The 15,508-nt window shown below is 44.8% G+C and overlaps 4 protein-coding genes across 4 annotated transcripts in view; 1 reads left to right on the forward strand and 3 right to left on the reverse strand.

The window, feature by feature from the left end:
* Nucleotides 1-4,408, forward strand: part of LOC101754422 (vacuolar-sorting receptor 1) — a 10,397-nt gene extending 5,989 nt beyond the window's left edge. The window contains exons 13-15 of the mRNA XM_022829169.1: nt 3,251-3,317; nt 3,474-3,566; nt 3,715-4,408. Of these exons, the coding sequence (XP_022684904.1) occupies nt 3,251-3,317; nt 3,474-3,566; nt 3,715-4,271 (717 nt within the window). The 3' untranslated portion in view covers nt 4,272-4,408. The remainder of the gene's footprint in view (nt 1-3,250; nt 3,318-3,473; nt 3,567-3,714) is intronic.
* On the reverse strand, nt 293-2,944 carry LOC101754825 (elongation factor P). Its single transcript, XM_004978471.4, has 7 exons — nt 2,741-2,944; nt 2,530-2,607; nt 2,060-2,166; nt 1,705-1,782; nt 910-1,011; nt 673-751; nt 293-485 (listed from the first exon to the last, which is right to left on the reverse strand). The coding sequence occupies exons 1-7, from the start codon at nt 2,856-2,858 to the stop codon at nt 367-369; spliced, it is 681 nt and encodes a 226-aa protein (XP_004978528.2). The 5' UTR covers nt 2,859-2,944; the 3' UTR covers nt 293-366.
* Nucleotides 4,409-4,796: 388 nt separating the features above from the next.
* On the reverse strand, nt 4,797-8,127 carry LOC101755637. Its single transcript, XM_004978473.3, has 2 exons — nt 7,938-8,127; nt 4,797-6,222 (listed from the first exon to the last, which is right to left on the reverse strand). Exons 1-2 carry the CDS (start codon nt 8,030-8,032, stop codon nt 5,001-5,003), a joined length of 1,317 nt encoding a protein of 438 aa, XP_004978530.1. The 5' UTR covers nt 8,033-8,127; the 3' UTR covers nt 4,797-5,000.
* A 2,345-nt stretch (nt 8,128-10,472) lies between these two features.
* LOC101756039 (non-specific lipid-transfer protein 1) lies at nt 10,473-11,311 on the reverse strand. Its single transcript, XM_004978474.1, has 2 exons — nt 10,857-11,311; nt 10,473-10,754 (listed from the first exon to the last, which is right to left on the reverse strand). Exons 1-2 carry the CDS (start codon nt 11,210-11,212, stop codon nt 10,745-10,747), a joined length of 366 nt encoding a protein of 121 aa, XP_004978531.1. The 5' UTR covers nt 11,213-11,311; the 3' UTR covers nt 10,473-10,744.
* Nucleotides 11,312-15,508: the final 4,197 nt, after the last annotated feature.

Consider the following 15,508-nt stretch of genomic DNA (forward strand, 5'->3'; position numbering starts at 1 on the left):
ACCTAAGTTTAACACGGATATTGCATCCCGCGAAAACTAGGGTTATGCTTCGGAACTTGGCCTTCTTTTCTTAGGTTAGCCCTGGGTTTTTTTGAATATAGGGTTTGGCTCTTGGGTCACCTCGCTCAGGTTTAGCTCAGCAGTAGGTGTCCTTAGTTAACTTCCGATCCCTGCTCGTGGGTTCCGTCCACGTTGTTAGCTTCTAAACGAACATAAGCATAAGAGTTTCTTTTATAACGTTGGGGGGGGGGGGGGGGTTGTGTTAAGGGGATGGGAATGTGCAGAGCATTCGTATATGTGAATGGGACTAAAATGGCCGAACAAAAAAATAGTGCTATCTTCAAATCCAAAATCCTCTTCAACCCTCTATGCTCTGTTCATGTACTGTCCGGTTCTTGAATCAACTAGTATATCATCGCCTACGTTCACAAAAGAGGGAACCGTGACAACAGCTCCAGTTTCCAGGGTAGCAGGCTTTGTTCCTCCTACAGAAATACAGTAACAATATGATTCCGGTTACAGTGATGTCAACTTCCATCGAAAAAGAAATGACCGACATAACGTTGTGCCCTTCACAACTAGATTGTGTGGTCACTTTGGTTAGCAACATGCGTGGTTAACAATTGCAGGTACTTCTTGCAGAAGCATACTAGATATTAGAGAATTCTGTACCTTGTGCACTATCGCTTGCCCCGGGGTCAGTATCGGTCACGGTCAGCCTCACGGTGATGGGCAACTCGAAATCAATGATCTACAGAATTATCACAGTTAATGGTCAGCATATTTTGCTGCGTAAGAACATATAGTACTATCGTCTACCATATTTTCCCCCTTCGTTCTATAGAAACTTATGAGAATGTACATTATCAATTGAATGACAATTAATCTGAATAACAAGATTGGAAATACCTTCCCATTCCAGTACAACAAATTGCAGTCCATTCCCTCTTTCAGCCATTTTTGCTTGTCACCAACATCTGCTTCGTTTAACCGACTTTCTTCAAATGTTGTCTGGAAAGGGAAATTAACAAGAGCATTGCAAGATATTAACGGAATTTTTACATATACCAGGATCGTAAGTCTGAATTTATCAAGGGGAATCAGAAAGTTGCTAGTTTACATTCAGACATCAAGCTTTCTGGGAAGACAAAAACAAAACCGTTTTTTTCTGAAAAGGAAATTGAGATCGACCATTGTGCCAACCACTCTGGTTCTTTTACCTTTATTCGAACTTCTTACATCACATTTTGGAGTTGCATTTGATAAAACAAATGATGCTGAATTAGTGAATTACTTCAACAAGTCCTATAGAAACCAATTCACAGTGGGTCTTCAAGCAAGTATAATGGTAGAAAAGATGATCTAAGAAAAGGGTGCCTTGGGGTGTTGAAGCAGGACAAAATCTGGAGGAAACTGAAAGGGGGTGGTAAGTGGTTGTCACCGCAGTACCATTCAGTAAGAAGAAATACTTTAGCTCGTTTGTGTTCTCAACCACGCATGAGAGCTGTGCATATTTTTCATTGAGAATAAATTGAGTTAATAGAAACTTAAGGTAAAACACCAGAATTCCCTAGAAAATTATCTACACATAAAGCTCACCTCTAACAACCAATACAATGAGAAAAACTCAGAAAACATAAAGCAAGAAAGCTTACAATGACAAGCGTTTTCACAAATTATTTGGGTGAAAAGTGAAGTGCATACCAGATCCATGAACACGAACTGTGAACCATCTTTGTATGTAAATTGTTTGGTTTCCTTTGAAAGGGATGGTTCCTGCAGCTGAAAGTTTAAACGAAGAAGCCACAATTAGTTGTTGCATAGTTGAAAAAACATTAAGAGACAATGAGCATAAAACATAAAATTATGTAATTCCAGAAAATACAGAAAATAATAAAAGCAAGATTTTTTGTTAACTACTAAATCATGTACCAGCAGTTTTTACCAAGGAAACAAAAGATGTACTACCGAGTACTGACACAGACACAGAGGGGTGGAAAAGGAAGAACTGCTAAAATTCTTGTCAGATTCAGAAGATATGAGTTTGAGGTGAGATTACCGTACTTCCAGCCCGAAAGGTTTTCTCAACTGTGTTGCCAGTGACATAATTGCGCATTTTTGTCCTGACAAAAGCAGCACCTTTTCCAGGCTTGACGTGGAGAAACTCTGTTGTAGAATGGAGAGGAGGAAATAGGATTCATATTTCTGATAACAATGATAGGCATTGCGTGCAGTGACTAAGGCTACAGCTTAGATACTCTACACAGATTTGTGTTTACAAAGGAAGCACCTTTTCCCTCTCAACGAATTCGAGTGCTAAGCAAACAAATCATCAATCGTCAAGAAACGAGGTACATTGACTCGATAAGTTTGCACAAATTGTGCTAGCATAAGTATGTTGATTGTTGCATATCCTTCAAAGAGCAGTTGAGGAAGAATGACAAGAGATAATGCACCACACTGTCTGGTCTAGCCGCCCGGCAATCAAAGAAAGAAATGCGCTACAAGCAGGTGAGAAATGTTTGTCACCTAGAACTTTCCATGGCGCGCCGTCGACCTCTACGTTGGTGCCAACCCTGATGTCATTGCTGGAGAGAGCATAAATCCCTGGAAGGAAAGCAGTTGAGCTGCCAGCAAGGAATGGAAGCAAAACATTGGGTTCTCTGAATTCGGAAACAGTAGCGGAAGAAATGGTGTGGGTCGAGACTTGAGAGGAGGGAGGGGCAGAGCAGTTACTTACGGGTGAAGAGGCGGGAGCGGAGCGGGCGGGGGCAGGAGGGCAGGCGACGGAGCTGGAGGGAGGCGGCGTGGTGATGGTGGCAGGCGGGGCCGGCGGCGAGGTGGCGGAGAGAGGCCATTCCTTTGCTGCTTCCGGCGCAGGCCACGCAGGTGGGTGGATGTTGCGATAAGGAAGGGGGTGCTGTGCCTGTGCTGCCGCTGGCAAGCTGGAGCCGGGAGGGAGGATTGGGCCAACCTGTCATGACTCATGCACGAACCAGCCCGTTAAACTTGTAGCCCACCGTCGTATCTTAGGGCCCAAAGTGGAAAAGGTGGATGTTGAACAGTTGTTGTTAACCACAGCACACACCTACCACACTGCACTGCCGCCCGCTCGTCCATCGAATGAATTAGGTCGCAGCCACCTGCCTTGCTTCCCTGCCTCTCCTCCCACCTAACTCCATATCCATCAGAGCCTGCAACTTGCAACTGCAGGCATGCTCACACTCTTTTTAATTTCCTAGCTGCCTAGCTCCGATCGATCATCCTCTCTCCCTGCACGATCCCCTTGTCGTCACCACTACGTTCCCAAGGCAAAAGTAAGTTGATCATCTTTCCTTCTTTCATCATTCTCCCATCATAATCATGTTACATGCATATCATTCTCCAATTTACCGCAGCCCAAGTGCAACATTTTTCTTTTTAAGAAAAACAATCTGTTGCCTGATGGTAACAATCTGTTGTTACATGTGCAGTGGGCTCTGAGACGACGGAGACGGTCACCGTGGAAGGCATCCCATTCCCGGCGGAGATCACCGTCGGCAACCCTCTCTCCCTCCTAGCTAACGGTATGCTCATCAGTTCCTTCAGGCAGCCGTTATTACCTACTCGCTGCTCTGCATGTATTGGTGTATCATCAATCATCACACTCTTGAGTCGTCTCTCTGAATAAAACAATAATCAATGACTGACACGATGGCGGCGCATGCATTGCAGGCATCACGGACATCGAGATCCACTTCCTGCAGATCAAGTACAACGCCATCGGCATCTACCTCCACAGCAACGACGCGCTGCTCCACCACCTGCAGAGCTGGAAGGGCAAGACGACGGCCGACGAGCTGCTCGGAGACGACGCCTTCTTCCAGGCCCTGGTCTCGGCTCCAGTGGAGAAGCTCTTCCGGGTGGTGGTGATCAAGGAGATCAAGGGCTCGCAGTACGGCGTGCAGCTCGAGAGCTCCGTCCGCGACCGCCTCGTCGCCGCCGACAAGTACGACGACGACGAGGAGGAGGTCCTCGAGAAGGTCGCCGAGTTCTTCCAGTCCAAGTATTTCAAGCCCGGCTCCGTCATCACGTTCCACTTCCCGGCCACACCTGGAGCCGCAGAGATATCGTTTGCGACGGAGGGCAAGGACGAGGCCAAGATGAGGGTGGACAACGACAACGTGGCGGCGATGATCCAGAAGTGGTACCTCGGCGGCGACTCCGCGGCGTCTCCGACCACCGTCCGAAGCCTCGCCGATCGTTTCGCGGCGCTGCTCTCGGCCGCGTGATTATATATGTTACTGCGACTGCTAATTATAATTTCAATCCAGCGGAATTTGAACTCGTTAAAATTCTGTCCTATCGATCGTCCCGTGTGTTACGGCAAAATTGAATTGCGAATAACAAAGACTGGTTTTCGAACGATCTGGAAGGCATGGGTGTTCTGTTCTGGTGATGGCATGGTTGCTATTCTGATGGCAAAGCTTTGTTAAAAAACATGTGTCGTCGATTAAGCATCTTGAATATCTACATATCAAAACACAGTTGCACTATCTTGCAAACTTTATTTCAAGAAAAAGAAAGAGATATAGCTGTCATTTTTACAGCCTCCATGCTGTAGACGAAAATTTAGCTGATTACTACGATAACCAATCATAGTATAATGGTCCAACCAGCACGCAGATTACCAACTGCAAATGGTATAAAAACCAACCACAGTATAATGTCCCAACTAGCATGCAGATTATCAACTGCAAATGGTATCAAAACAATCGACTAGATTTAGCAGCACAGTACTAGTGACAAGCGTCAAATGACAAATGGAAGTGCAACTCTGATGTCAATTCTTCACCAAATTACCAGGCATGCCAATGCATACCAAATGTACTTTAACACATAAAACTGGTGGCAACTCAGGAAACAGTTCTGACCTTACGAATTAAAATTAAGATAACAGCAATTGCCAGGGCCTGTGCAGGACTAGCACCAGAACCCTGCAAGGCTAGGCTGCAACAGGATCACTGTCTAGCACCGTAAACTAAACTGGGAAACAGCCAAAGGCTACCTATTTGACTGTAGTCCGGCGGGAATGACAAACCATACACCATGCTGTGAATTGTGCTGTGGCAAGGCACTGACTGACCAAGCTCCACTGCAGTCCAAGTTTCATCAGGATCATCAAATAGCCTGGCAACATAAATGCAGTTACTCCTTCCTCCCCATCTTTCTGGGTTCATGCAACAAAATGCAGGATTCCTCTTATCAAGGCTAACAAACAGAGCTTGATTTTCCAACTTCTCCATCTTCACCCACTTAGCTGGCTTGACTGAAAAGTCAAGGTGAAAGACCTCAAAGATTCTAGAAAAATCATCCTTCTCATCAGAGCAAAGCGAGCGAAATGAGAGGTCAACCATGAGAAGCATGTCACCACATGCCACCAACCATGGGTTAACAGGCAGGTTCCACAGCAACTCCCACATAATTTTTACTCTTTTAATGCTAAAATTAGGTGTTAATTGCACAGTGTGAAGTCTCAGAAGAGTATCTATGACAAGGATATGACCTTTGAAGAACACAATCTGATGGATGCGTTCATGACCAAGAGCAAGAGGAAGCACTGACCAGGAGTTTGTTCCAACCTGCCACGCAAACATGAAAGCCTTCGAGAAAAGGAGGAGGCGCGAGTTGGGTGAGCTGAACGGAGCCGTAAGGACGCCTATGCCAGAACTTAAGCCAAGTTTGTTGTTGCATGGGAGTTTGGGGGCCTTCAGCTTGGCACCAGTGTAGGCATCAACAAGGAGGCAGTGCTCCTTACAGGTGAAGATAAGATAACCGTATGAGCAGCCTAAATAGTACATTTTATTTGGAGTATTTTGAGGCACTGAACATCGAAGGGATAAGTTTTTCTTGCTAGGATCACTGAGCTGCCATTTGCAATTGGATAAAAGGAGGGGCTTGATACCTCTGCTATGTGGACGAAAATAAGGACCATCAGGTTCGAAGTGGAGAGGCGGGAAGCTGAAGGTACACACAGATGGGAAGGAAGAGACTGAAGCGCGCCAAGAACGGCAGGTGCCAATAAAAGCAAGGAAGTCATGGAATGAGTTAATGAGAATAATGATTTCATGAAGCAGGCTGTCCAGGAGATCTGCACAAACATGAGGTCCAGATGAAGTCGATGAGGTAGAGCCAGAGGCGTGGCAGGCGTTCTTAGAAGGCCTCTCGACAATGGTAACTTCTCTGCCACGTAGAGAATCAAGAAGAACTGATCAGGATAAAGAACTGAAACATAACAGAGTTATAATGTACGAGTTAATACACTGTAGAAAACGTGGTAGGCTGTAACTGAGCAATAAGGTAGTCTATTTGGACATACTAAACTTCAATCAGAACAAGCTACAGCTTGATCTTTTCCACAACAGCATAACTAGAATATTTCTGGTGTGCCAACAATATGTAAAATTGTATGAAATCATGGAAACAGGGTTGCTTTATTGTAGAGTATCATCAAAATAAATATCAATTAACACAAAAGCACAATGATATGCTCCCATTCTTATCTAGACAAGTTTCACGTGACCATTAGCTTTTTCTATAATTCACTTGGTCGCTAAACAGAAGCGAGCATTGCTCCCGGCAGCCCCGTGACAATGAGGAAGGCCAAATGAATACGAGACTACGTGGTGATGAAATGAGAGGCGCTCTTTTCTTATTGTACTGCGGATCCAATACATCCGTTCAATAAACTGAATCACACATTACCAGGACGATAATCCCTTCCTGGTTTTTGTGGACAACTTTTTTTTATAGCTTATTCCTCAGGGTCACCACTCACCACAAAGGTATACATCAAGATCAAATTTTACATTACGTTTCACTTCATCACCAAACCAAGCGGGAAAAGTTTAAGGTAGCCAAATCAGAATATTCTCAAGCAACAGACACACATCATAGATGGGTGGAGACCCAAGATTAAAGGAGGCCAGTGAACTAACTATATGTTTTGGCAAACCAAGATCCAGACGCGCACCGACTTTGGCAAACCAAGCTACCGACCAAAATAATTTTTTCTGGCTGGCTCCTTCACCACGGCAGGCTGAATAGCAGAGCCTCACTCTACCATCACCATATAAGGAAACTGGAAGAGTCATACTGTGAACAATGCTCGGGGACCCTCGAAACCGATAGCCACATCTTTTCTCAATGTCCCACTGGGCATCTCCACCCAGTCCAAAGAATTCAGACGACCATGGATCCTGTGCAAGGAGCTACACCTCCCTGAGGATGTACACATAGACGTCATTCTGCTTATGCTCTGGCAAATCTGGAAAGCGCGCAACGCTTTGATCTTTGACCACAAAACATCCTCGGCCGGCGATGTGATCCGGCGTGTCATCAACGACATGGACTCCTGGAGCTGCCGATACAAGAAAACAAGGCCGCAATGGAACTGCTGGCGTGATTTCCTCTGTTCTCGTTTGTAGGCTCTCACCATGTAATCTCTTCTGTTCTTCCTGTATCTCACCTTGTAAATTCTGCCTGGAATGCCAGGTCACCTCATGTAATATGCCCCGGTTTTCGATCAATGAAAATATAAATAGGTGGGGAACTTTCCCCCGATGTTTTTCGAAAAAAAAAGTGCACTAACTGTACGACAAGTGATGGAACCAAATACCCTAATATCACTGCCAGTCCGTCGAAATGTCAAAATATCACCACTAATTCAATTGAAAATACACTAAACATCATCCCTACTAGTAGCCAAAATACTTGGCATTTCAGTAGTACTAATAAACTAAAGCAACACTAGTGATTAACTGGCGCATGGGAGGAGCGCGTCGATTCTCTCCTGATTCTAGGTTGGATCTACCCCATCCGCTCATAAATAAATAGTAAGCCCTAATGAAGAAGTGGGGGGAAAGGAGCAAGGTTAGGGTTGGAGTCAGGGTGCCGACCTGGTGCTGTGAGTGGCATCTGCCAGCGGCGAGAACTGGGCGCCCTGCTGCGGCGACGGCTCCCTTCCGCCACGGCGGCGGCGAATTCCGGCCATGGGGGGCGCACCACTAGCAGTCGCTCCGCGTCGTCCCGTGGACTTGTGCGTGGATGCGGAAAGCTCGTTGAGCTGCTGCTGCTGCTTCAGCCCGTAAGTGTGCCCGGCGGCCCGTTATCGAGTGCGGCCCATTTCTTACAACAAGGGATAATTCGAATGTTTATCCTCGTAAATATTGTGTCCCACACGGTCGGTCACATCAACAAATGGAACTGAATTTGTTATTGTTCACATTATGAACTAAATAAACCTTGTAGTACAATTTTATACTTGAACACCTTAGCATATGCAGGCATGAAATTACTTGAACACCTTCACGCGGCCGCGCATTCATCATGAGAATCGATGGATTGCGACGAGGGTGTGGCAGGGCAGGCGTCGCCTTTGAGTAACATGCCCTTTAAAATTACTATTCGTTTTGATTTTTCTAGATCCATACCTTTTGCTATGCATCCAGATATATGGTATGTTTAAAATTACTATTCGTTTTGATTTTTCTAAATCCATACCTTTGCTATGCATCCAGATATATGGTATGTTTAGATACGTAGAAAAAGTAATGTATCTGAAAAATTAAAATGAATAGTAATTTGGGATGGAGGGAGCAGTTAGCTACCACATTTTTGTTACTGGCTAGCTAGTGTGCATGTCGTTAGCTGTACTTATACGTGGAGCTGCATGCAATAAGTAACTAACAATGCTATTCGATCAAACCATCACTACTCGTGCTACGTACTGAAAGAGAGGTCGCCTTCTTCCCCAAACCATCCAAGAAAACATGGAAGCAGTTGGGCCACTTTCCTACTCCACGATTCCTTTGGTGCACATCGTTGGTGCGACGGCGGCGGCCGCAGTAGTGGAGCCGGAGGTAGGGGATGAGGAAGTTGAGGTTGATAGTGCAGACGATCGAGGACACACAGCATCAGGTTGGGGTACACTAGTATTGGATTGGGGCAACAACCGGTACTAGAGGGTGGGTAGCGCATTAGTACCGGTTGAGGGCCTCAACCGATACTAATGTGCACCCTTTAGTACCGATTATTGCCTCACCCTCTTTAATACCGGTTGTGGCCACCAACCGGTACCAAAGGGTGGGTGTACCGGTTGTTGGCCCCAACCGGTACTAAAGAGGTCGTATCGGGTCCAAATCTAACCGGTACAAAGTCTCAAGATAAGAGATTATATTTCTAGTAGTGCGAGGACACACAGCATCGCGCTGAGGATGACGACCATGTCAGCGTCGAAGCTAGCGTAGCTCCCTCCGCCAGCGGGCGGCTGCAGGGATCCGCCGACCATCGCCGGGGTGATGAGCAGTGGCGCCGAGGATGCATCGACGGCGTCGGCGGGGCTATCGCCGAGCATGCGCGTGGTGATGGCGCGCTTTTGCTTCAGTGAGCGTTATGGCCTGTGTGCTAAAATATTTGGTGCCGCACGTGTCAATGTCGTGGTTGTCGCTAAGAGTAGTCGCTCCCTGCACCTGATGTCGCAATATAATGCATGGATGACTGGATCGCAAGAACAGAGCAAGAGGATGTTTCTTTTTTGTTTGTTTGCCACGAGAGTCGATTGAGACGTACGTGTAGTAGGCAGGAGACTCGTCGTAGCCGCTTGGGTCCACGTCACTTCTGCCAGTTCCGTGCATCGCATGCAGCTGTGGATTACGTTTAATTTTATCAGCTTAATAAGGGGGTGTTTGGGAAACCCCTGTTAAAGTTTAACACCTGTCACATCGGATGTTTGGATGCTAATTAGGAGTACTAAACATAAGCTAATTACAAAACTAATTGCACAGATGGAGTATAATTCGCGAGACGAATCTATTAAGCCTAATTAGTCCATGATTTGACAATGTGGTGCTACAGTAACCATTTGCTAATGATGGATTAATTAGGCTTAATAGATTCGTCTCGCGAATTAGCACAAGGTTCTGCAATTAGTTTTATAATTAGCTCATATTTAGTCCTCCTAATTAGCATCCGAACATCCGATGTGACACTGTTAAAGTTTAGCACCTCATATCCAAACAGCCCCTTAATTTGTGCCTTCCGTTCCGTGTAAGCAATTAATGTTAAGCTCTGCTGGGCACTGGCTAATAGTATGATCAGTAGCTGTACTTGCCCATGGAGCTGCAAGTGTTTGTTAGAATTTGTTGATTAGGTGCAGAATTTGGCTTAGCGACAGCGTCGAACCTGGGGCCACCTTTTCCTATTATTCATACCGTTCCTCCGTGTATGCTCATACTTCCATGCATTTCCAACAATACAGGTTCCGTCCCGCAAAAAGTATCTCTTTATATTTATTTTGATCAAGTTTACAAAAGTATCAATATTTATAACACTAAATAGGTATGTATGAATAGGTATGTTATGAAAATATTTATAATGAATGATGCACCAGGATATATGGATGTTAAATCAGAGCACGCACCACCGACAGCAACTGAGCAAAACGATTAATAGTAGCACTATTCCTTCTTCAAACAACACAAAGGTGCATATATATCATATGATGGAGCGCACATCGTCCGAGAAGCCAGTTTCCAGCACTTTGCGACACATACACACATATATGTGCACATACGCATACAGAGTATGACAGTTACTATGTATAAGATGATCGATGATGCTGCTGCTGCTGCCACAACTTTATTTTATTTTGCTAGCTCGCTAGTTTCTGATGGAGCTTCATCATCAGGTAGGATTGATGTGCAATTTAGCTGACCCTGCGCCAAAGAATCGATGATAGAGACACGCATGTGTATAAGTGAGACATGTAGGGTTAAAATACTGCAAATAGGTGGATGGTGAATGGAGCGAGTACGTACTTGTTGCAGTCGGTGGACATGCTGATGGGGAATGGCACGGAGACGCCGCACTTGCCGGGGATGCCGGCGACGGTGCCCATGTTGAGCTTCTTGATGCTGCCGGCGAGGCTCTTGAGGCACCGGCACGCCGCCTGCCGGTCCGCGCTGGTGCGCGCCGCGCTGTTGAGGCTGCGCACGCCGCCGCAGCAACCCGAGGGCATCGCCTTGGCGTTCCCCGTCGCGTACGGGATGCACGGCGCCAGCGACGACGCCACCTGACCGCAGGTGATCGCCGCCGACGACGACGCCACCAGCGCCGCCGCCGCGAACACCATGGCCAGGGCGAACACCGCCTGCATCTTCCTCATCGGAGCCATTGTGTTATACAATCGGTCGCGTGTGCTAATAAGCTGCTAACCAACTGCTAGCTCGATCGATGAGTGTGGATGGCTGTGGGGGATGGAATGAGCAGGATCATGAGGGTTTAAATAGATCAGGGAGGAGCTATAGGTAGCATGATTGAATAATGGTGGTGGATTAATGGCCATCGCTGCCAGGTCGTTGGCCGTTGGACTAGAGTACTGGAAGTAGTGCTGCAATTTTCCATCCATTTAATTTATCAGCTCATTTAATTTATCGGTCGCGATCCAAATGTACGAAGAATGATGCATCACATATGTGGATGTTTCTCGCTTGTTATAAATTCCGAAATTTTACCTCTTCACTATGTACACACATCCAGTTACTGTGTTACATTCTGTACAACAAATGCACAGACTCCCACCCTACGTCCCGCAAAACTAAACTAAATGGAGACAACTACTAAATCTTTTCTTGATTTGAAATAAAAAAATATGATATCTCCTAAAACTGCAAGTCCGATTTTAGATCAATTTGAAGCAGGTTGTGTACCTAACACAACGAGATCCATAAAGGCTATATTTGATGAAGTTTTTTTAAGTATATAATTGTAACTAAGTTATACTTTGAGTCGAAGAACGTCTGCAACCCAATTGCAACTTAGACAACCAACCACATGACTCCACCTCACAACTCAACCCACCCACCAGGAAGCACACATGCAGGGAATTTTTTTCTTGATTCGAAACGAAAAAAATGCAATATCTCCTAAACCGCAGATCCGATTTTAGATCCGTTTGAAACAGGTTGTTGTAAAAATGTGCTTAACACAACGAGATCCATGAAAGCTATATTTGATGAAGTTTTTTAAGTACGTAATTACAACGAAGTTGTACTTTGAGTTGCAAGAACGTCTGCAACCCAATTGCAACTTGATTGTAGCCTGTCACTTGTTACTTATTGTTGACGCTGGATTTTGACACGTGTATGAAATCAGCGTCAGAGAAGGAGAAAGGCGACCAGTGCGGCAGCTAGAAGCTACAGTTGGGAATCGGCCGATTAAGCTACAGTGTTTCGGCCGACTGGCAGAGGGAGTTGATAAAGGCTGGCCGATTGGGAGTCGGGATGGTTTGGCCGGTATGGGCCTAAGGTGGGCCAAGATGAAGATTAGCTGAAGATAGAGATTGGCCCGTGGGAAAATAATAACCAACTTGGGTACGAGTTGTGTTTGTAAATATTTATTATCGTTTTAAATTAGAAATACATACTAGTCGGTTAGGAAATTAGTTGTGGTAGGGTATAAATAGCTGCCTCGAGAGGCTTGTAAAACAACATCAATTAATACAACAACTCTACTTTTTCCTTGTACTTTACTTTCAAGTCGGCGACTTCGCCAGAAACCTTTTTCTTTCACGAGTTCGTACAGGTTGGCAGGGCTGCATCGACACGATCTCCGGCCGATTCTGTAAGTTCCGCTTATCGAGTAATATCTGAGCCTTAACTTCGGGTGCAACGCTGTTGTTTCGTTTAGATTTATTCACCATTTATCGATATCAACTAGAATCATATGTTTTACCTGTTATTTTAGTTTTTATCACCAGTTATCCAGCTTGAGGTACGAACTGTTGGCTTTTATTACCTTTACCCTTTATCATCACATAGCCGATTAGCGAACTGTCGGCTTTTATTACTTTTATCCTTTTATCATCACATAGCCGATTAGATCTATCCCAAGTGTTTCTTTTGTAGTGTTGTTTAGGTTGCTCTAGTAGTTTTCCTTACAATTGCTACGTGATTATCGGCTATTTTATAGCCGGTCATCTCTACCGTAAATCGGCCGATTCATTGATACACTTTTCAAGGCAGATCGGAAACCTAGCCGATCGAAACCCCCGGAATTTAATATTATTCTTTCCTTGTCAATCAACAGGTCAGATTGACTGGCACGCCGCGCGAACCGCACCAGGGCAATAACCCAAACAGGAGCTAATCAGATTCTCCCGGGTCGTGTGTTCGACGATGAGGGTCATCGGCCAATTTTCAGCGCCAACACTTATTGTTGTAATTATTTAATACTCAGTTGCAACCCAGTTGCTACTCTAATTGCACCCAGATATGCTTCCTATTGAATAGAATTGCAACCAGTTACTAGCCAATTGCAACTAGTTACTACTGATTGTAACTAGTTACTACTCAGTTGCAACATGGTTGGTACTCTAGTTGCAACAAGGTATGGTTGCAATTCAAAATTGTAACTTGATGTGATTATAGTGACTAGATGCATATAATACATAGAGTTATAACTAGTCGCAACTCGGTGGTAGACAGAGTTGTAATCGGTAGCACATTGATATGCAACTCGCTTAAATGATAAAAAAAATATTCATATTGGATCTAGTTTTGTTAAGCATAGTTTTTTTTGAGTCAGATGCAACAAACGGTTTGTCAATCGGGGTTATAGTTTAAAAGAAAATTTTGTTTCAAAGATTCGAACCAACAAAAGATTACATGCATGCTGTCTGATGGGATTTGTATGCTAGATGGCTTTACGTGGTAGGTGAAAGATATAAATTAACTTAGGAAGTATGCACCACATGTTTGATTGGGTGCGCTGGTTGCTCCAACCTGGTGCGCCCATTGATCTAGGTGCATTCTATGTACAGGTACCCAAATGTATTATAGCACAATTAGAATTTTCGCAACGGCAACTGAGCTCTCTGCTTGCTGCCAACTTGCATTGATCAACCTAACTACTACAATAATGTTACGTGTGGCATTTTCTGTGATTCCCTGAGGAAGCGGCATCTCAACAGTAATAAGATCCAATAAGGATACCCTGCCGATGCGATGATGCATACATACATTCCAAGAAACCAGTTGTCACCATGCGTCGATCGCATTGTAAAGAAATTAACTAGCACTCCAAAAAGTAGTTTCCGGTCGCCGTCGTTTAGTAATCTCATGTTCAGGGTGTTGCAGTGTAGTTAACCTAGTTATCAGGTCAAGTAGCAAGCCCAGCTTCCATCAATCGATTCATCATTTGTATTTGACAGTAGTGGCGGCCTCAAAATGTTTGTTGCCACGTCTCTGTACATGGATGCAAAGACTAGCCAGCCAACAATGCAAGCTTCTATCCATCACCAGCAAACATTCCATTGCTATAGCTAACTGGCATTGCTCTCTCTCTCTCTTCCATACGCACGTGGACGCTTCTCAGCCACGACCTTGTGTTCGCATGCAACCAACTAACTTCAATTCCAACTTCACATCATGCATGTTATTGTGTCTAGCGCCGTATTATTTGTTGGCTCCTTAATAATAAAGAGCTGATCATCTACAATATTTATTGTCTTAATAATAAGTAAATGAAGCAACTAAGTTTGTCTCGTAGAACCTATAGAATTACCATATCGTTTCTTTTTGTGGGTAAGAAAATTACCATATTATTAGCTAGTAAAGAGAGAGAGAGAGAGAAAAATATTGTGTGATCACCACAACGACAAGGATTGATCATGTGTATAGGCTGTCTTTTTCCTACTATATATTATAGCTACTAGCAGGTTCACGGGTTCTACATACGTTGACGCTCTCACTCTCTAACTGATTGATCATGATCACTCTTATTCGTCTCTATTAACAAAGACTGATCTTGTGTATAGGCGGTTGTCATATTTTCCTACCCTTGAACTGCCAAGGGAACGGTTTAAATTTTTTTAAGTGCTCCAGCCAGGACCACTAGTCCAAAACCTGGTGAACCAACAGTAAATTAAACTTGCAGTGATGACAATTTCTTCGGTAGTGCTACTTCACAGTTTCTATATGTTGAAAATCTTGCTCTAGGACCTTATGCTTTCTACACTACTCAAACTCATAGCTCCATACTGCTAGTAGTTTGGTGCAAATTAAATCTCCCTTCACAGTAATATCTCATTTGGAAAGGAAACACTGCTCTTAAGGCCTTTTACTGACACTACTAGAGAAAATGGCTCTAGTGCCGGTTGGGAACCCCCTCTAGTACCGGTTTTTGCAACCGGTACTAGTAATTCGGTACTAAAGAGGTTCCTTCAGTACCGGTTGAAATAACCGGTACTCAAGGATATTAAAAAATTTTAAAAAACAAATCCCCGCTTGCAACCCCCCCGGCCCCACCCCACCCCCACCAATGGCCACCGCCGCCAGCCCCTTTGCAGGGCAACGGGCAATCGCTGCGGGCGAGGGCGGCTGCACGGGTTAACGATGTTCGACTCGGGGTCCGGAAAACGTCCGAAAGGAGAGCACCCTGAATTCGGTCAAGTACGCCCCCCGGGGGATCC

Source organism: Setaria italica, chromosome VIII, assembly GCF_000263155.2.
Source record: "Setaria italica strain Yugu1 chromosome VIII, Setaria_italica_v2.0, whole genome shotgun sequence".
In the NCBI taxonomy this organism is placed as follows: Eukaryota; Viridiplantae; Streptophyta; class Magnoliopsida; order Poales; family Poaceae; genus Setaria; species Setaria italica.

Excerpts from the sequence above, each read along its gene's own strand:
- LOC101754825 (XM_004978471.4), bottom strand. The coding sequence starts at position 2,858 with ATGGCCTCTCTCCGCCACCTCGCCGCCGGCCCCGCCTGCCACCATCAC. Across the intron at positions 2,608-2,740 it reads CCGCTCCCGCCTCTTCACCC|GGATTTATGCTCTCTCCAGC; the intron begins GTAAGTAACTGC and ends CTTTCCTTCCAG. Across the intron at positions 752-909 it reads TGTTGTACTGGAATGGGAAG|ATCATTGATTTCGAGTTGCC; the intron begins GTATTTCCAATC and ends ATAATTCTGTAG.
- LOC101756039 (XM_004978474.1), bottom strand. The coding sequence starts at position 11,212 with ATGGCTCCGATGAGGAAGATGCAGGCGGTGTTCGCCCTGGCCATGGTG.
- LOC101755637 (XM_004978473.3), bottom strand. The coding sequence starts at position 8,032 with ATGGCCGGAATTCGCCGCCGCCGTGGCGGAAGGGAGCCGTCGCCGCAG. Across the intron at positions 6,223-7,937 it reads GATGCCACTCACAGCACCAG|AGAAGTTACCATTGTCGAGA; the intron begins GTCGGCACCCTG and ends TCTACGTGGCAG.